At 42.2% G+C, this 17,132-nt stretch overlaps 1 protein-coding gene across 1 annotated transcript in view; it reads left to right on the top strand.

Moving 5' to 3' along the window:
- The window catches only part of AUH (AU RNA binding methylglutaconyl-CoA hydratase), a 311,152-nt gene that overhangs the window by 154,754 nt on the left and 139,266 nt on the right, over positions 1-17,132 (top strand). The window contains exon 5 of the mRNA XM_089677150.1: positions 12,373-12,465. Within this exon, the coding sequence (XP_089533276.1) occupies positions 12,373-12,465 (93 nt within the window). The remainder of the gene's footprint in view (positions 1-12,372; positions 12,466-17,132) is intronic.

The following is a 17,132-nucleotide window of genomic DNA, read 5'->3' as shown; positions in this document are numbered from 1 at the left end:
ACCATGCTCTAGTGGACTTGGAGGTATGCTTGGGATCATTGTCCTGTTGAAAGGTCCAACGTCTCCCAAGCCTCAGGTGTGTGACGGACTGCATCACGTTTCCATCCAATATCTCCTGGTACTGAAGAGAATTCATGGTACCTTGCACACGCTGAAGCTTCCCTGTACCTGCAGAAGCAAAACAGCCCCAAAGCATGATTGACCCTCCACCATGCTTCACAGTAGGCAAGGTGTTCTTTTCATCATAGGCCTTGTTCTTCCTCCTCCAAACATAGCGTTGATCCATGGGCCCAAACAGTTCTAATTTTGTTTCATCAGTCCACAGAACACTATCCCACAACTTTTGTGGTTTGTCCACATGGCTTTTGGCATACTGCAGTCGACTCTTCTTATTCTTTGGAGACAGCAAGGGGGTACGCCTGGGAGTTCTGGCACGGAGGCCTTCATTACGCAGTGTGCGTCTTATTGTCTGGGCTGAAACTTCTGTACCCACATCTGACAAATCTTTTCTCAGTTCCTCAGCAGTCACACGGGGACTTCTCTCCACTCTACGCTTCAGGTAGCGCACAGCAGTCGAAGTCAGCATCTTCTTTCTGCCACGACCAGGTAGCGTTTCAACAGTGCCCTTTGCCTTGAATTTGCGAATGATGCTTCCTAAGGTGTCTCTTGGTATGTTTAACATCTTTGCAATCTTCTTATAGCCATTGCCCTTCCTGTGAAGAGAAATCACCTCTTCTCTTGTCTTCCTGGACCATTCTCTTGCCTTCACCATGTTTGTAACCACACCAGTAAATGTCTAGAAGGAGCTGAGTATCACAGTCATTTTAAAGCTGCCTAATTGGTGCTTATTATGCTTGATTGCTGCTCGGTGACATCCACAGGTGTTTTCAATACCTGATGGAAAGCACCTGTATGAACCTCTGTTCTTCAGAGTGGTAGTCTTTAAGGGGTTGAATAATTGTGGCAATGAAGAAACCACATAAGAACCATTTACTACTGTATTACATAAACAATTGATGTCATTTTAGTTGCATTTGGGTAGTTACAACGTCCTTGTAGGATTTGATTCTGAATACAATTCCAAATGTACACTATAGTCCCTAAACCCCTTTACAGCATTGGGGGTTGAATAATTTTGGACACAACTGTATGATAACCAAAATACAAATAGGTGACACAATAAAAATGTTTTAAAGTATAAAAATCTAGTAATACAATGCCTCACCCTACTCTGTATATACTCAGTTGCTCTCTATTTTTGGGCACTGTGCCAAATTTGTAGAGGCTGATCTGCTGAAGAGATTTAAGGCTGCTCAGGGGCTCTGGGCTTCAGAAAAATGGCAGCCTCCAGCAAGAAGAAACAGGAATAATGCTGGAGGCAATTTACAGCACACATTAATCTTGGTAGCATAATTATTAATTTTCAATGTGTATTTCTTGCTAAAGAGTATTGGGGTTGATTTACTAAAACTGTAGAGTGCAAAATCTGGTGCTGCCGTGCATGGCAGCCAGTTGGCTTCTAGCTTCAGCTTGTTCAGTTAAGCTCTTACAAAAAAAATTGGTTTCTGTGCAGACCTGCACCAGATTTTGCTCCGTGCAGTTTTAGTAAATCAACACCATTATTTTTTTTATTACGTTGTTATGGGTAAAATTCCACTTTAAGTTTGAAATTAAGATGTGATCTGATGCCCCGTTCCTTGTGCAGTTTTTCTTACTTTCTCTTACCCCCTCCTTCTCTTTGTGGAGTATAAACATTTCTAACCAAGTTTTGGTTATGTGTCATTGGGCTATTTGATTATGTTTAACTGAATCTCTTATACATATACTTGTATCAGTGCATATCACATTGTGTTAGCAAAGGTTGTCTGTAAACACCCTATTAGAAAACAGATCACCCCACTAAAGGAAATCACAACAAAATTACAAAATGTAACTGTGAACTCATATGTTTGCTTCACATCAGCCTCTAGGCATGGCCTAATCTTACTCTAAGTATGTCTGTTTCAAACATCATCATTTGGATAATTGTGCTCTTTCTCCTCATGTAGTTGGAGATATTCCAGTTTGTTGTACTTGTAGAAGTGCTTTTTTGTAGAAGAGAAGAATCAGAATGACTACACATTTGCCATTGTTGCCATCAAGCAAATTGCACAACTGGACTGGGCACTGGAGCAGTGACAGGAAATTATCTTACTACCATTGTTCTTGAGAGACTATTACCATCAAAAGGTCCTGTTCGCACCTGGTTTTAGGTACAGTGTGTTAAAAAAATCCTGCTTGTTGCATCTTTGATGCATTTTCATGAAAACTCATGTAAAATAGAGTTCAATAGTAAAGTACTTAAAGTGTCACTAAACCCAGGGCCCTGCATTCACTATATCTGGTCTCCCACAGTACACACAACATGGAAATGCAATTATTTTAGTAAATATAAACTGCTAAATACCTTTTCTCATCAGCAGTTAGAGCAGTCTTGTGACTTCTATCAGTGTCCAGCAGAGCACTGTTTAAAGCTTGTAAGAGGAGTTTCCTTTCTGCACTAGGAGGATGCAGAACCCCTGACCTATGTCTGGACAGTACTGATTGGCCCTGTGCTGATCACATGTACTCTCCCAAGAAAAACTGTTGTGGGTGTAGTAACACTTTAAGCTTATATAATACGTACCTAAGATGCAATGCACCTAAAACACAATGAAAGGTTGGTGTTGGGACTGGGCAGGTGAGTCCACCTTTATTTTTAAGAGTAGGAGCTGCTGTGACTATTGCATGCTTCTTTGGGAGTATGGCTTTTAAATGACAGCCAGTTCATAAAAAGGAGAGCAAGGCTCTTGCAGAAGAGCAGTCTTAGTATAATTTTAAAACATTAAAGAAACACTTGAAAACCAAAAAATATTTTAAAACATCGTTTGGAAAATGGTTTAGCTCACTTTACACAGCACATGTCTTTAGTCATGAAAGTGTATCCAAACCCCCAAAAACAAAATGTATTGCAGCTTAGCAGTTCTTAGATGTGGTGGCTGCCTTAATTTTCTTGTTTTACAGATTTTTTTTCACTTTGTTTCACCTGTGTATTTAAATCCCTAAACAAAAAAATGTAATAATAAAATATATTGAAGCTTAGCAGTCATTTAGATGTGGTGGTAGCATTATATTTCTTTTTCCATTTATTTGCCCTGGTAATCCTGCAAACTAATCACTTCCTGTCTGTGGCTGGCTATACTAATTTCTCAGCTGTATTATTATTATTACTACAGGTGCTTGTATATCACCATCAATTTATGCAGCGTTTTACATATATATTGTACATTCACATCAGTCCCTAACCCTCAAGGGGCATACAATCTAAGGTCCCTAACTTACATTCATACATACACATACTAGTGCCAATATACATTAACCTATCAGCATGTCTTTGGAGTGTGGGAGGAAAACGGAGTACCTGGAAAAAACCCACACAGGTAGAGGGAGAACATGCAAACTCTAGGCAGGTGGTGCCATGGTTGGGATTCGAACCAACGACCTAGTACTAATAGCCAGGTGGAAGTGCTAACCATTTAGGCACTATGCTGCCCATATATTATTATTATACAGGATTTATATAGCGCCAACAGTTTGTGCTGCGTGTTACAAAATGAAGCTAGACATTACAGTTACAATACAATTTGGTACAAGAGGAAACAGAGGGCCCTGCTCGTTAGAGCTTACAATCTAGGAGGGAAGGGTAGAGTGATGTACCCTTGTAAAAGGTAATAGCTGTGGTGAATGAGCTGATGGAGGAAATAAAGGGCAGTTTACTAGTTACAAGCAGGATAGGCTTCTTTAAAGAAAAAGGTTTTCAGGGATCATCTAAAGGTGGATAGATTAAGAGATAACTGGACAGATTTGGGTAGGGAGTTCCATAGGATGGGAGAGGCTTGGGAGAAGTCCCGGAGGCAAGCATGGGAGGAGGTGACATGGGCGCTAGACATCAGAAGGTCTTGGAAGGATCGAAGAGAGCGGTTTGGTTGATATTTTGAGACCAGGTTGGTGATGTAGCTGAGGCAGAGTTGTTAATGGCTTTGTAAGTTGTTGTTAGTATTTTGAATTTTATTCGTTGGGCAAGTGGAAGCCAGTGGAGGGATTGACAGAGAGGGCTAGCAGACACTGAATGGTTGGTAAGGTGGATGAGCCTGGCAGCAGTATTCATGATGGACTTGAGGGGGGATAGCCTATGTAAAGGTAAGCCAATGAGGAGGGAGTTGTAGTAGTCAAGGTGAGAGATAACCAGGGAGTGAATTAGGAGCTTTATGGTATCATTGGTTAAAAAGGGGCGTATTCTGGAGATGTTGCGGAGGTTGTGGCGGCATGATTTGGACAGGGATTGGATGTAGGTCTGAGATCCCAACCCTGACAGGTGGGGATGGGTTGATAGTGGTGCTGTTGGTCCTGACTGAGAAATCTGGGGAAGAGGCACGTGGGGGAGGAAATATTATGAGCTCAGTTTTGGATAGATTGAGTTTTAGGAAGTGGTGTGACATCCAGTCTGATATGTCTATTAGTAAATCAGTGATACGTGAGGAAACTGATGGGGTGAGCTGAGGAGTAGAGAGATTTGTGTGTCATAAGCAGAGAAATGGTATTGGAAACCACTGGAAGCTATCAGCTGACCCAACGAAGAAGTGTAGATTGAGAATAGGAGAGGTCCAAGGACAGAACCTTGGGGGAAATCAACAGTAAGAGGAGTAGGAGAGGAGACTATATAGTTGTAAGTGACACTAAAGGTGCGGTGATATACGTATGATTCGAACCAATGGAGAGTACAGTCACGGAGACCAAGTAAATAGAGTTCTATGAGGAGGAGGGGGTGGTCAACTGTGTCAAAGGCAGCGGAGAGGTCCAAGAGTAAGCGTATAGAATAGTGACCATTGGTTTTAGCGGTTAGTAAATTGTTTGTGAGTTTTAGGAGAGCAGTTTCTGTGGAGTGTTGCGGCGAAATTCAGACTGTAGGGGATTGAGAAGGTTATTCTCAATAAGGTGGAAGCTCAGCCAGTTGTAGACTAGACGTTCAAGGAGGCAAAAGGGAGTAAGGAGATGGGTCTTAGGTTGCTATGATTGGTGGGATCCAGTGAGACCTTTTTATGTATTTAGCCACTGTGCTGCCCATATCTTTTTTTTTTTTTTTTTTTTTTTCCCAAATTTTGTTTTATTAGACGTTTTAACATTGCATGAAAAAAAGCGAATAAACTGCAAACATGAAAAGAGGAAAATAAAATTGAAAAATAAAACATTACCCTCCGATGAGCAGATACAGCAAAACTAAGCCTGTGACCAGTAAAGTACAATCTCCACCAATAACAGTACAATAAATGTAAGATACATGTTCACATGTACAGTTTTTTACCTGTAAAAAAGTTTTTATTTTTGGTTAAAAAAAAACGCTAAAAGCCACAATCATGACTTTACGTGACTTTACACAAGTGATGTTACTAGCGTTATCAAAACACCCAGTGTGCATGGAGCCTCAATAAAAAAGCTTGTCTCTTGCCAGTGTGCTGCAGAAAAGGACTCTACTCTATGTGGGGAAGCAGTGGTCTCTTTGCAAAGGGTCTGCCATGTCTCTTGTAGAGTCAGAGCCGGAACTTTCTAATCAATGGGGATCGTGAGCTTTGCTCATAGCAAAGCTATACTGTAGGTCTGACTCAGTAGGAGATGTCAGACCTCTGCAGTAAGACCGCTCCACAGCCCCACAGAGAGCAAGGGTCCTACTCTTCAGCTACTGGCAGAGAACAGGCTTTTCTACTGTGGCTGCTTTAGAAGGAAAACAAACCATAACAAATGACTTATTTTTGTACACCATGAATGTATTTAGTTGATTTAAACTAAAGTTATAACTGGGCTTTACGTTAGCAATACACATTATTTAAAGTGGAGCTCCAGTCTAATTAAAAAAAAATAAAAGTAGCTACAAAATCTGTAGATGCTGACTTTTAAAATATAATCTTCTGTCCCTCAATCCAGTGGTGTCCTCACCGCAGCTGGGTTCACCGGCCACTCTCCCCACTGCCAGCATGTTCAGTGTGGGCACCCAGCTGTGACAGATTTTGGCTTCAGAGCCAGGTGCCCACTGTGCATGCGCGAGTAGCGCTGAGCTTTGTGATTTTTTTCATTAGTCTTCTAGGACCTTTCACGTGTCCCAGAAGTTGGGGGAGGACAACTTCCGCTTTCGATCACCCAGGTTATCGCATTGGAAGTGGGAGCGGGTACCTATCAGATTCGGGTAGCTGCTCCCCAAAGCGGGGAGCCTGGGACAAAGCCTTAAAGTGCTACTAAACCCACAACAGTAAAATCAGCCTGTATATGCAGTAAAGCATGCTTGTTATACTCACTGGAACCTAAGGGGTTAATCTTCTGCATTGTGTAAGAAGGCCATTTGATCCTGATTGCTCTGTTCCTCCCCTTGTTTAAGAGACCACCTCTTATCTCCTGGTAAGACAGACTGAACTGTAGGCATTTTGCACATTCTCAGTTTGATGTGTATTGCTAGAGGTTTTTTTTTTTTCTTGGCAGAGTGCATGTGATCAGAACAGGGCAAATCAGCACTGGTCAGGCAGCGGTCAGGGGTTTTGTATCCTCCTAGAGCAGAGAAAAAACTCCTACAAGCTTTAGCTAGTGCTTGGCTGAACACTGATAGAAGTTACAAAACTGCTCTAACGTCTGATGAGAAAAGGTATTTAGTGGTTTATATTTATTAAAACGATTTCATTTCCATGTTCTGTGTACTGTGGGAGACCAGATGTAGTGAATGCAGGGTCCCGGGTTTAGTAACACTTTAATACGGAACTTCCCCTTTCCCCCCGCTTTATGTTGCTTGTAATAGTTTTAATAGTGTTCTAACCAAACATTTTATGTGATTCAAAACACCTATTGTTTTCTGAGCTAAATTTAAGAACAGCTGAAAATCTAACAAAAATGTCTAGCCAGATTGAGAAATCTCATGTCCGATTGATCTGCATAGATGTTTGCATTGTGCTCAATGCTTTATAGGTGTTCAACCACTGAAATCCTGTTTGTGCACAATAGATCCAGTAGATTCACCTCTGTTTTTATTTTTTTCTCTTTTATATATACATTCAAGTAATAAGCTGTTGGTTTACAGTAAATGATTACATTTATAACTTATGGTTCTATAAATAGGATTAGACTAGATACACCCATTTAAGTTTGATGAGAACTTAGTAAGTGTGTACAAAGAATGAGCTAAATAAAAATAGACTTAATAATAATGTTATAGACAGTGGTCTGTGGTCATCTGCTGCATCATCTACTCTCACCATTCTAAAGATCAGGTTGCTTTTTTTTACTTCTTTTGATAACACTCACGGTACTGTTATGAACTGGTGGGTACCATTATGGTGACAATCATCAAATTGTTGAAGTAAAACTGCTCAGTGGGGGTGGTTGTTGACAAAGGATGGAAAGCAATCTGTCTACAAAATGGGCATGCACTGGCAGATGGACTGGTTTTTTTTTTAGATCCATAACAATGACATTTAAGTTTAAAAAAAATATATATATATATTCATATATGTTGTTTATTTTAAGCATAAACAGAAGAACATATTCAATTAGGAAATAAAAGTTTTTTTTAGGAAAGTTGAATTTCAGAGTACCATTGTTTTAGATGTATATTTCTTTATCCTTTTTTTGTCCATTGAGGGACACAGGAATGTAGTTATTCAATTAGGGAGTAAAGGAATTCTTTGGGAAAAGGGAATGGCAAAGTACTGTTGTTTTAGAGGTATTTTTGTTGTCTATTAAGGAAAGTAGTAATTCTTTGACGTATTGGTTGCATGCAGCTGCCTACAGGAGGAAGACACTAGCAAACAAACATTGGAGACCAATCCACTGTATAGCTCTGCCCCTAACCATCATTCTGAAAGTGTATTGGTCCCCCAAGACTTAATATTTCTGATATGTGTTTGTATTACCATGTACTTGTATAAAAATGTATTATGTTCTCTTTGCTTTCTTTCTTTGTGTGAAATACTTGTTATTCTGCCAGTCTCCCTACTTTCTTATTTCAAACTGACCACACCAAGGCATGGAAGCATATTTGTCTCAGCATGGTCAGTTTGTTTCTTTGCATTTTATTTTAGGGCACAGCCTTCCTGTATTTCAGTGGTTAGACTTGTGTTGACATGCCCCCTGCACAGCTAATCACTGGGAATATCAGTCTACTGCTGTTTGTCTACCTCCTGTGGACCTGTCCCCCTGCAGTCTCCACCCCCACCTCTCTAAGCCTCTTATACAACTGAGAACAGAGGTACTATGATCAGTTCTAAAAAGAAAACAAAACGTGTATGTGTGTGTATATAGTGGGGTTCAGGGGAATGTTTAGCTCAAGTGTAGTGCTCACCATTGAGCACAGTCCACGGACGTTAGGCTGTTTAAGGGCTTATTGGCCCACTTTTATTAAAAAGAAAAAAGTTTCACACCAGAACAAACAGCTTCCCTCACAGGGGCTTCCACCAGCAACACAAAATAAAGTAACGTTCAGCCTCCTGGCTCTCTTTAGCAGCACCTCTGCCCAGGCCTTGAGCCTCAGTCCTCTTGACCATCTACCACACCATCCCTGTGTATGAACACAGTACCTCTGTCAGCTCTCTTTTCCTTGCAGGCTCCCTGCTGCTCCGTTGACACCTGCACCATGCAGACATGCATGCCTCTGGCTGCTTCCTTGCAACCACACAGACTCCTTGGGACAGTGGAGCCCAAAACCCTAATCCTGATTTTCCTAAAAACCCAGCACACACCTGCACTATCAGTGTGCCGGATGTCTGGAACACATGGTCCCAGGATTGAAGATTTCCTCCCTCCAAAATCTCTAAGGAATCTCTGGGCTCCAGGTCCCAAACCGGATTTTACAAACCACTGAGGAAACTAAAAAAACTAGTTTCCTTCAAATGAAACCAGCACCATGGAGCCACTCATTCTGCCTAGTTGAAAATCCTAGGTGACATAAGAGTCTTTTAACACCGTGACAGGACACTGCACTGTCACAATCTACAATTGTTTTTGTACTTTTTTTTTTTTTTAAGTGGATTAATTTACAGTGTGAGGGTTTACATATACTTTAAATGTGTTGCTAGTGTCCTAAAAGACTAGATGCTTTTTCCTCAGTTCTGTGAAAAATTCTAGGTATATTTACTGTATATATATATTTTTTTGTTTGTTCCTTTGTTTCTTCTATCAACATGCTCCGTTTTCTGCAGATGTTTTCTTTTTATTTAATAAAGACAATTAATATGCTGCTTGAGCTGGTCTCTATACAGCAGGTTACTAGATCAGCTTATCCTCAGCATGACCTTAGAGGTAGTACCTGGACACCAGTGGACCAAAGGTTGCGAGGCAAGCCTGGAATGTGACCTTTGGACACTGGGTTGGTGCTTGTGGTGCTTCCTGTTTTTTTGTGTACTGTGTTTGGTAAAGTTTGTTACCCCAAATATTTTTTTTCTATGTGTGTGTTCAAATATGTATGTTTTATGAATCACAGTTTCTATCATATTCATGTACTTCTTCCATCTGCAGTACCTGGTTGAGCCTGCCAGCCACCTTTCTAAACTGACCAAAATACAGAAGCTGATCTGTGTTATTTTGTGGTCATTTTTTATCCTTTGGCTGGCCAATCAGAAGTACAGGACATTGAGCTGACACACAGCATGCCTGTGTTGGTTAGCTTGTTCAGCCCCCACATCCCATGAAGACTCACCCTCACCTCTGGGATCTGTATTGTGATGCTTTCAAAACCTATGTATACTGTGTCAACCGCAGAGCGTTTTACAATTTTCAAAAGTGATACAACCTCTGGTGTACCTAGTGTGGCAGTGTGAGGCCCCTGCCACTGTAAAAACGTATGAGAAAGTGCATAAGGGTTTGTACATATGCAGAATGCAGGGCTTCAGAATGTCAGTTCTGAGCGGAGAAAAGGTGGAGGAGTGTCAGAGGGGGTTGCAGGAGCCTGTCGAAGAGTATCCGGAGGGTGGCATGTGCAGATAAGATGCAGGTCCCCAGGTCAAAAACAGGGCTTGGCAACTACAGGACCAGCTCCAGAGCTATCTTGGGCACCCCCCCCCCCATACTAACAAACTGGTGAGTGGTTGCTAGGAGCACCCTGTGTCCTAGCAGCCAATCACCTGCCGGTTAGCTTGAAATGTTAGCTTGACCAGCCCCTGCTCCCGCCCTCTGTCTTGAGCAGTACTGCCTCCTGCCCTCCGCTCTGCCATGGAGATGAAAGCAGCATTTGCTGGGGAAAAGGAACAGCACCTAAGTGAGGGTCAGCAAAGCAGGGACATTTTAGGGCAGCACAGTGGCTAAATGGTTAGCACTTCCATCTGGCAGTAATAGGGTCGTTGGTTTGAATCCCAACAACAGCACCACCTGCCTGGAGTTTGCATGTTCTCCCTGTGCCTGCGTGGGTTTCCTCCGGATGCTCTAGTTTCCTTCCACACTCTGAAGACATGCTGGTAGGTTAATTGGCTCCTGTCTAAATTGGCCCTAGTATGTGTATGTATGAATGTAAGTTAGGGACCTTAGATTGTATGCCCCTTGAGGGTTAGGGACTGATGTGAATGTATAATAGATATGTAAGTGCTGCATAAATTGATGACGTTATATAAGTGCCTGAAATAAATAAATAGATTTTCATGATCTACTTGTCACCTGCCGTCAGGTAGATCGTGATCGATGGGTTGCCAATGCCTGCCCTAAACAGTAACTCATGAGTTCCCTCCGTAAGACATGAGAAATCTATCACAAGGGTCTTGGGTATAAACAGTGGACTGAAACAGAACTTTAAAGTGATACTAAAGCTTTGTTTTTATTTATTTATTTTAAATAACAAACATGTTTTACTTACCTGCTCTGTGCAGTGGTCTTGCACAGAGCAACCACGATCCTCTTCTTTTGGGGTCTCTGTCAGCACTTCTGGTTCCTCCCCCTTGAACAGTGTCCCCAGAGAGAGCGGCTTACCCTGGGGGCACCATTGCGACCATAAGACACATAGAGCCACGGCTCACCCCCTGCTCTCTTCTCATGGACTCACTGGCTGTGATTGACAGATCCCGCTGCTGTCTCAGCCAATGAGGATGAAGGCTCAGCCAATGACCGCAAAGGCTGTCAAGAATGTCTCTGGATCGGAGGGGGCTCAGGTAAGGATTGGGTGGGCTGGGGGGGCAGTTGCACACAATTTTTTTTTCTTCATGCATAGTCTACATTTAGAACCATTTTTACTGGGTGTCTGGGTGTGCTATAAAAGTCTCTTAAAAATTTTAATATTTTACAAGCATACAGCTCTCTGGGTATTAATGAAGCATGTTCCCCTCCAGAACAGTCAGGACACACTTGATACAGGCAGATCTTGTTCTTAAATATACCTAATGTCCTAACGTTCATTGATTCTGATGTAATTTCTGGTTTAATGTAGAAGGGGTTGTTGGGTTACTAATTATGATGGCGTTGCAAATACTTTTGATTTACCTTTTTTCTCAGTGCTGTTATATTTTCCTTGGGTCACAGCTATTTAGTGCTCTCCCTTCCAAGGTCTTCACTTCATTTTGATGGCACTGACTGGCTTTTAGCAACTAGGACTTATTGACATAAATGTCAACAGAGTAGGAGTTTCTAGGTTACTGCAACCCATCCGCTATGCTGCCCTCTTATCCGAGGGCTAGTGTGTGCCATAGAGAGCCTCATACTTTCTGCTCCCATTATAGTGGAGGAAGGAACCAATATATATGTGTTAATTCAGTGGTGACTGCTGAGCTATTACATGTTTCATTTGCTGGGAAGTATGGTACCCCAATGTTATATACTGGAACACTGAGATACTAGGGCACATTGATGATTGTTTGGTAAGTTAATTGATTGTTTATTGTAATTGGGGCTTTGTCGCTGCTAGTATAGAATGGGTTGCCATCCCATTGGTCTGGTCCTCTATATATGTTTTATGCTGTCAGTAATATCGTCACTATTTGCCTGATGATGGAGCTAATTTAGACTTGGGAACATCACTGTTTTATGTACAGTACTTTTGACTACTAAATAGTGATGTGATGTGCTGGTGACATTTCGTTTTTAAGCACAGTAATAGGAGCACTCTGACCTGAACACTGCATTTACTGAATCATAATATGACAGCTGAAGCAATCAGCTCAGTTTGGCATTCTTGAGTTGACACAATGACTACTTCACATTTAATTCAGAACCGGCAAGTGTCCATTATGCCTTAGAATGTTTTCAATGAGCATGGTATGCCTTCCTAAGGTTTATATGATACATTATTTTTTAGGCGGTTGCTTCCATTATATTGTAACCTTATTACTTTGTTTTCCTTAGCAAACCTTCCAATGCCAACCATCGTTGCCTTGGATGGAGCAGCTCTAGGGGGAGGCCTAGAGATGGCTTTAGCCACTGACATCATAGTGGCAGGTAAGGTCAGTTACAAAGTTACTTCTTATTGTTAAATGAAAAACGGTTCATTTGAATTTGTTTTTCAGCCCAGCTTAATACTCTGTAGATCAATGACAATGAAAAATGACAAATATACCTTAAATTATATATACAGTCAAAACTTTCATTTTTGCATAGAATAGTGAAGGTTTGAAACCCCTATCAGTTTATTTTTCGTTGTATGTGTCTCGTTGGGCAAATTTCATTTTACCTGCCCCAAAGACCCAACAGGAAGCAGGAAGAATGTCTACAAATTAAAAGGGACTCTCCTCTTATACAGTTATCACCAGGAAGGGCTTCCACTTTCTAAGATTTCCTGTTTTTCTCCACTTTCTGAAAATGGTCACATATACAGTGCTGTGAATAAATATTTGTCCCCTTCCTGGATTTTTTTTTTTTTTTGTCTTGTCACACTTAAATGATTCAGATCATGAAACAGATTTTAATATTACACAAAGATAACTCGAGTAAATACAAATTGCAGTTTTTAAATGATTTAATTTATTAAGAGAAAAAAGCTGTCCAAACCTGCCTGGCCCTATGTGAGAAAGTAATTGCCCGACCCCAATCTTGCCAAATCATGAATGAATTGTGATTAACCACATTTATTGGTAAGCTGAGTTAAATTTCACTTGCCATACCCAGGCCTGATTACTGCCAATCCTGTTGAATCAAGAAATCACTTAAATAGAAGCTGTCTGACAAAGTGAAGCACGCTAAAAGATCTTAAAGCAACACATCATGCTACGTCATGTAAAGAAATTCAAGAACAGATGAGAAAGAAAGTAATTGACATGTATCAGTTTGGAAAAGGTTACAAAGCCATTTCTAAGGCTTTGGGACTCCTACGAACCACGGTGAAAGCCATTATCCACAAATGGAGACATTTTGGAACAGTGATGAATCTTCCTAAGAGTGGCAGGCCTACCAAAATTACTCCAAGAGCACAATGACGACTCATCCAGGAGGACAATAAAAGAACCCAGAACAACATCTAAAGAACTGCAGGCCTCACTTGCCTCAGTTGAGGTCAGTGTTCATGATTCAATAGTAATAAAAAGACTGTGCAAAAATGGCATCCATGGGAGAATTCCAAGGCGAAAGCCACTGCTGACCAAAAAGAACACAAAGGCTCGTCTCACATTTGCCAAAAAACATCTTGATTATCCTTAAGATTTTTGGGCAAATATTCTGTGGACTGATGAGACAAAAGTTGAACTTTTTGGAAGGTGCGCGTTCCGTAACATCTGGCATAAAACAGACGCATCATTTCATAAAAAGAACATCACACCAACTTTTAAATATGGTGGTGGTAATGTGATGATCTGGGGCTGGCTGCTTTGCAGTTTCAGGACCTGGACAACTTGCCATAATTGATGGAACCATGAATTCTGCGCTCTACCAGAAATCCTGAAGGAGAATATTGGTCAGTTCCTCAAGCTCAAATGCACTTGGGTTATGCAGCAGGACAGTGATCTGAAACACACCAGCAAGTCCACCTCCTGAATGGCTAAAAAAAATAAAATAAAATTAAGGTTTTGGAGTGGCCTAGTCAAAGATTGAGATGCTATGGCATGACCTTAAACAGGTTGTTTATGCTTGAAATCCCTTTTATGGGAAATGCTACAGGAATTTCCTGACACTACCTCACCTGTCCAGTAAGAATTTGCAGATGCGAAGGTTACAGAATCCTCTCCTGGTACTACTTGGCCACTGTAAAGCTAATTATTCTTGGGGCTATCCTATGCACCTGATGCTCTGCAAAAACAACCAGACTTTTGCTGTGCACTCTTCCTCTCTACTTCTCAATCTACTTGATTTCCTGTGTAACCCTCTCTTTCCCTTAGACATTCCCACTTGACTAATGGTGGAACCCACTGCCCCCTCCTGTGCCTCTGTTACAAAGATCTTTGCGCTGCAGATCCTGAAGACCAATTCGCCTGTGGGCCCTGTTGAGAATGAGTAATAACTTCAGCTGTGTCTTGATACCGCTTATTTATCCATATTCATGTTCTGCCAGCCGACAACACCAATTTTCATCTAAGGAACCCAAGTGAGCAACCTCACTCTTCCATGAAGATACTGCTAATTCATGCAAGGGTGCAAACAGGGTTTCCGAAGTCCATTGACACAACACAATTACATGCCAGCATAGACCAGACTGGGGCTGAGATGAGGAACTTTGTACCCAGGGACTTAAACTACCCATTTTTATCAAACTATCAGTGATATATCCCAATATGACTCAGTGTGTACAAAGGTTTGCTCTCCTGGAGGGAGCCTCTCCATTTTTACCTAGGGTGACAATGGAGAGCAGATGTTCAAATGTTACTTGGGACTTCAGCAGCCTATTCAGTGGGTTTTGTAAACCCCTACTCCCAAACTCACCCATAGGGTATGGGACTATCATGCTTCAGCGTTGTCTGGGTGCTGTGCTGATACATAATGTAGAATATGCTGTTTTTCCATCTTTTTTTTCTTTTTATAGCAATATACCATTGTAACATACACTAGTGGTTCCCCTCAACCCTATCTACCTGATATGGTTGCCAAGCTAAGGTAATTCATCTCTCCCTGGGAGTTGGTGCTGGGATTCACACAGGGTTGCTCTTGTACCCTTGCTTCAGATGCTGAGAAGAAGCACCCCAGGCAGGTGGGGAGGAGACATGTGAAAATGGCAAAATTTGTTCCTGCTGTTGGCACACACCTGACCCCTGCTCCTCTGGCCCATGGAAAGGATGTCTGGACTGAGTCGACGATACAGGCTTCCCTGGTCATAGAAAAGGAAATTGAGATCCAATAGACAATACAATGTTCCTGAGCGATACATGGGTTAGATGTCTCCTGTTTTATGTACCCCACAATCTTGGTGGCTTGTGTCATACTGGCTACACTGATATACCTTGACAATCTGAAACTTCATATATCTTTGAGATTGGTGGCAAGGGGAAACATAAACCTTGCCCTGGTTAATTATCATGTTATATAGATAGTATGTTTCTCTGATGGATACAGATTCCCACATCACCATCATACTTGGCTTATTTAGGTCCTATAGCGAGGTGGTACTGTGCTCTCTGACCCTGGATCCCATTTGACAGTACACTTAGTGTAGTGGACATTCTCCCTCACTAATTTTTTATGCCCCCTCTCCCCCTTACGTGTTGTCTGGCTTGATGGGTAACCCCCTTATTAGCAATGGGGTCTGTTATCATGAAGCAGAGTTTGAGAATTGCTTACACTGAGTGCCTCAATCAGAACTAGAGGATGCTTCATAGGTTGATCAGAGCATCCTATCTCCCTTTCATTGTTTATCTTTAAAGAGGTATTAAAACCTAATTTTTTAAAATTAAAATAACAAACATGTCATACTTACCTGCTCTGTGCAATAGTTTTACACAGAGCGGCCCCAATCCTCCTCTTTCTGGGTCCCCCACCAACACTTCTGTCTCCTCCCCACACTGAGTGCCCCACCATAGGAAGCTCCAGAGCTGAGCTGCTGCAGTCTATTCAGACACACAGTCCGGCTCGGCTCAGCCCTGCCCCCCACTCTCTGGTCGCTGGTTTTGACCAACAGCAGCAGGAGCCAGTGGCTCCTGCTGTTCAGCCAAGCCTGTGAGATCTGGAAGAGGGGAGAGGAGCTGCTGCAGAAACGCACAGTGCTGGACTGAGATTTGGGTTCAGGTGAGTATTTGAGGATGGGGAGAATGCATTAAGGTAAAAAAAACGTTTACCTTTGCAACCACTTTAAGATTAGGTCAGTTACAGTATATACAGTTGCAAGAAAAAGTATGTGAACCCCTTGGGATTACGTGGAGTTTTGCATGAATTGGCCATAAAATGTGCTCTGAACGTCATCTAAGTCACAACAATAGAAGAACACAGTCTGCTGGACATAATACTACACAAACATTAGATGTTGCCATGGTTTAATTGCACATAACATGTAAACATTCACAGTGCTGGGAGGAAAAAGTATGTGAGGCCCTAGCTTAATGACTTCTCCCAGAGATAATTGGAGCCAGGAGTGAGCCAACCTTGAATCCAATCAGTGTGATGATATTGGATGTGTTGCTGATAGCTGTCCTGCCCTTAAAAAACACACACCTGTTTTGGATTTACTGGTTTCAAGAAGCACTGTCTGATGTGAACCATGCCTCGCAGAAAAGAGCTCTCAGAAGACCTATGTCAGGGCAGGAACGCTGGAATGGGCAGGCAGGCCTATGGTACGGTCACGCTGCGACTGACGACAGCCACTACCCACAGACCAGAGTCCCTCAGGGCGCGGAGTCTAAGCCCCAGGCTACCCTTCACCAGGGCCCCTGATGGTGGGGATGGACTTGACGCAGCCTGAGACCAGGTCGCGGCCCCCGAGTGACCCCAGCTGCGATAACGACTGCCGCCAATGGCGTACAGCTGGTGGGAGCTAGATGGGAACACGAGTAGAGTAGTCAGACAAGCCGGGTCAATAACAACGGAGCAGACAGTACTAGACGGTAGGCAAAGAATACTCAGGTCACGGGCCGGGTTCAGCAACGGGAGGTCAGATAAAGGGTTAACGCAGAGAGTAGTCTTGTCCAAGCCGAGTCGGTTACCAGGAGAGCAATGGGAACAACACAAGAGCTTGCAACAGGGCAACATACAGG

This window comes from Staurois parvus, unplaced genomic scaffold, assembly GCF_062004578.1.
Source record: "Staurois parvus isolate SC_StPar_1 unplaced genomic scaffold, SC_StPar_1.0 ptg000178l, whole genome shotgun sequence".
In the NCBI taxonomy this organism is placed as follows: Eukaryota; Metazoa; Chordata; class Amphibia; order Anura; family Ranidae; genus Staurois; species Staurois parvus.
This window is presented reverse-complemented; position numbering and strand designations above follow the sequence as displayed.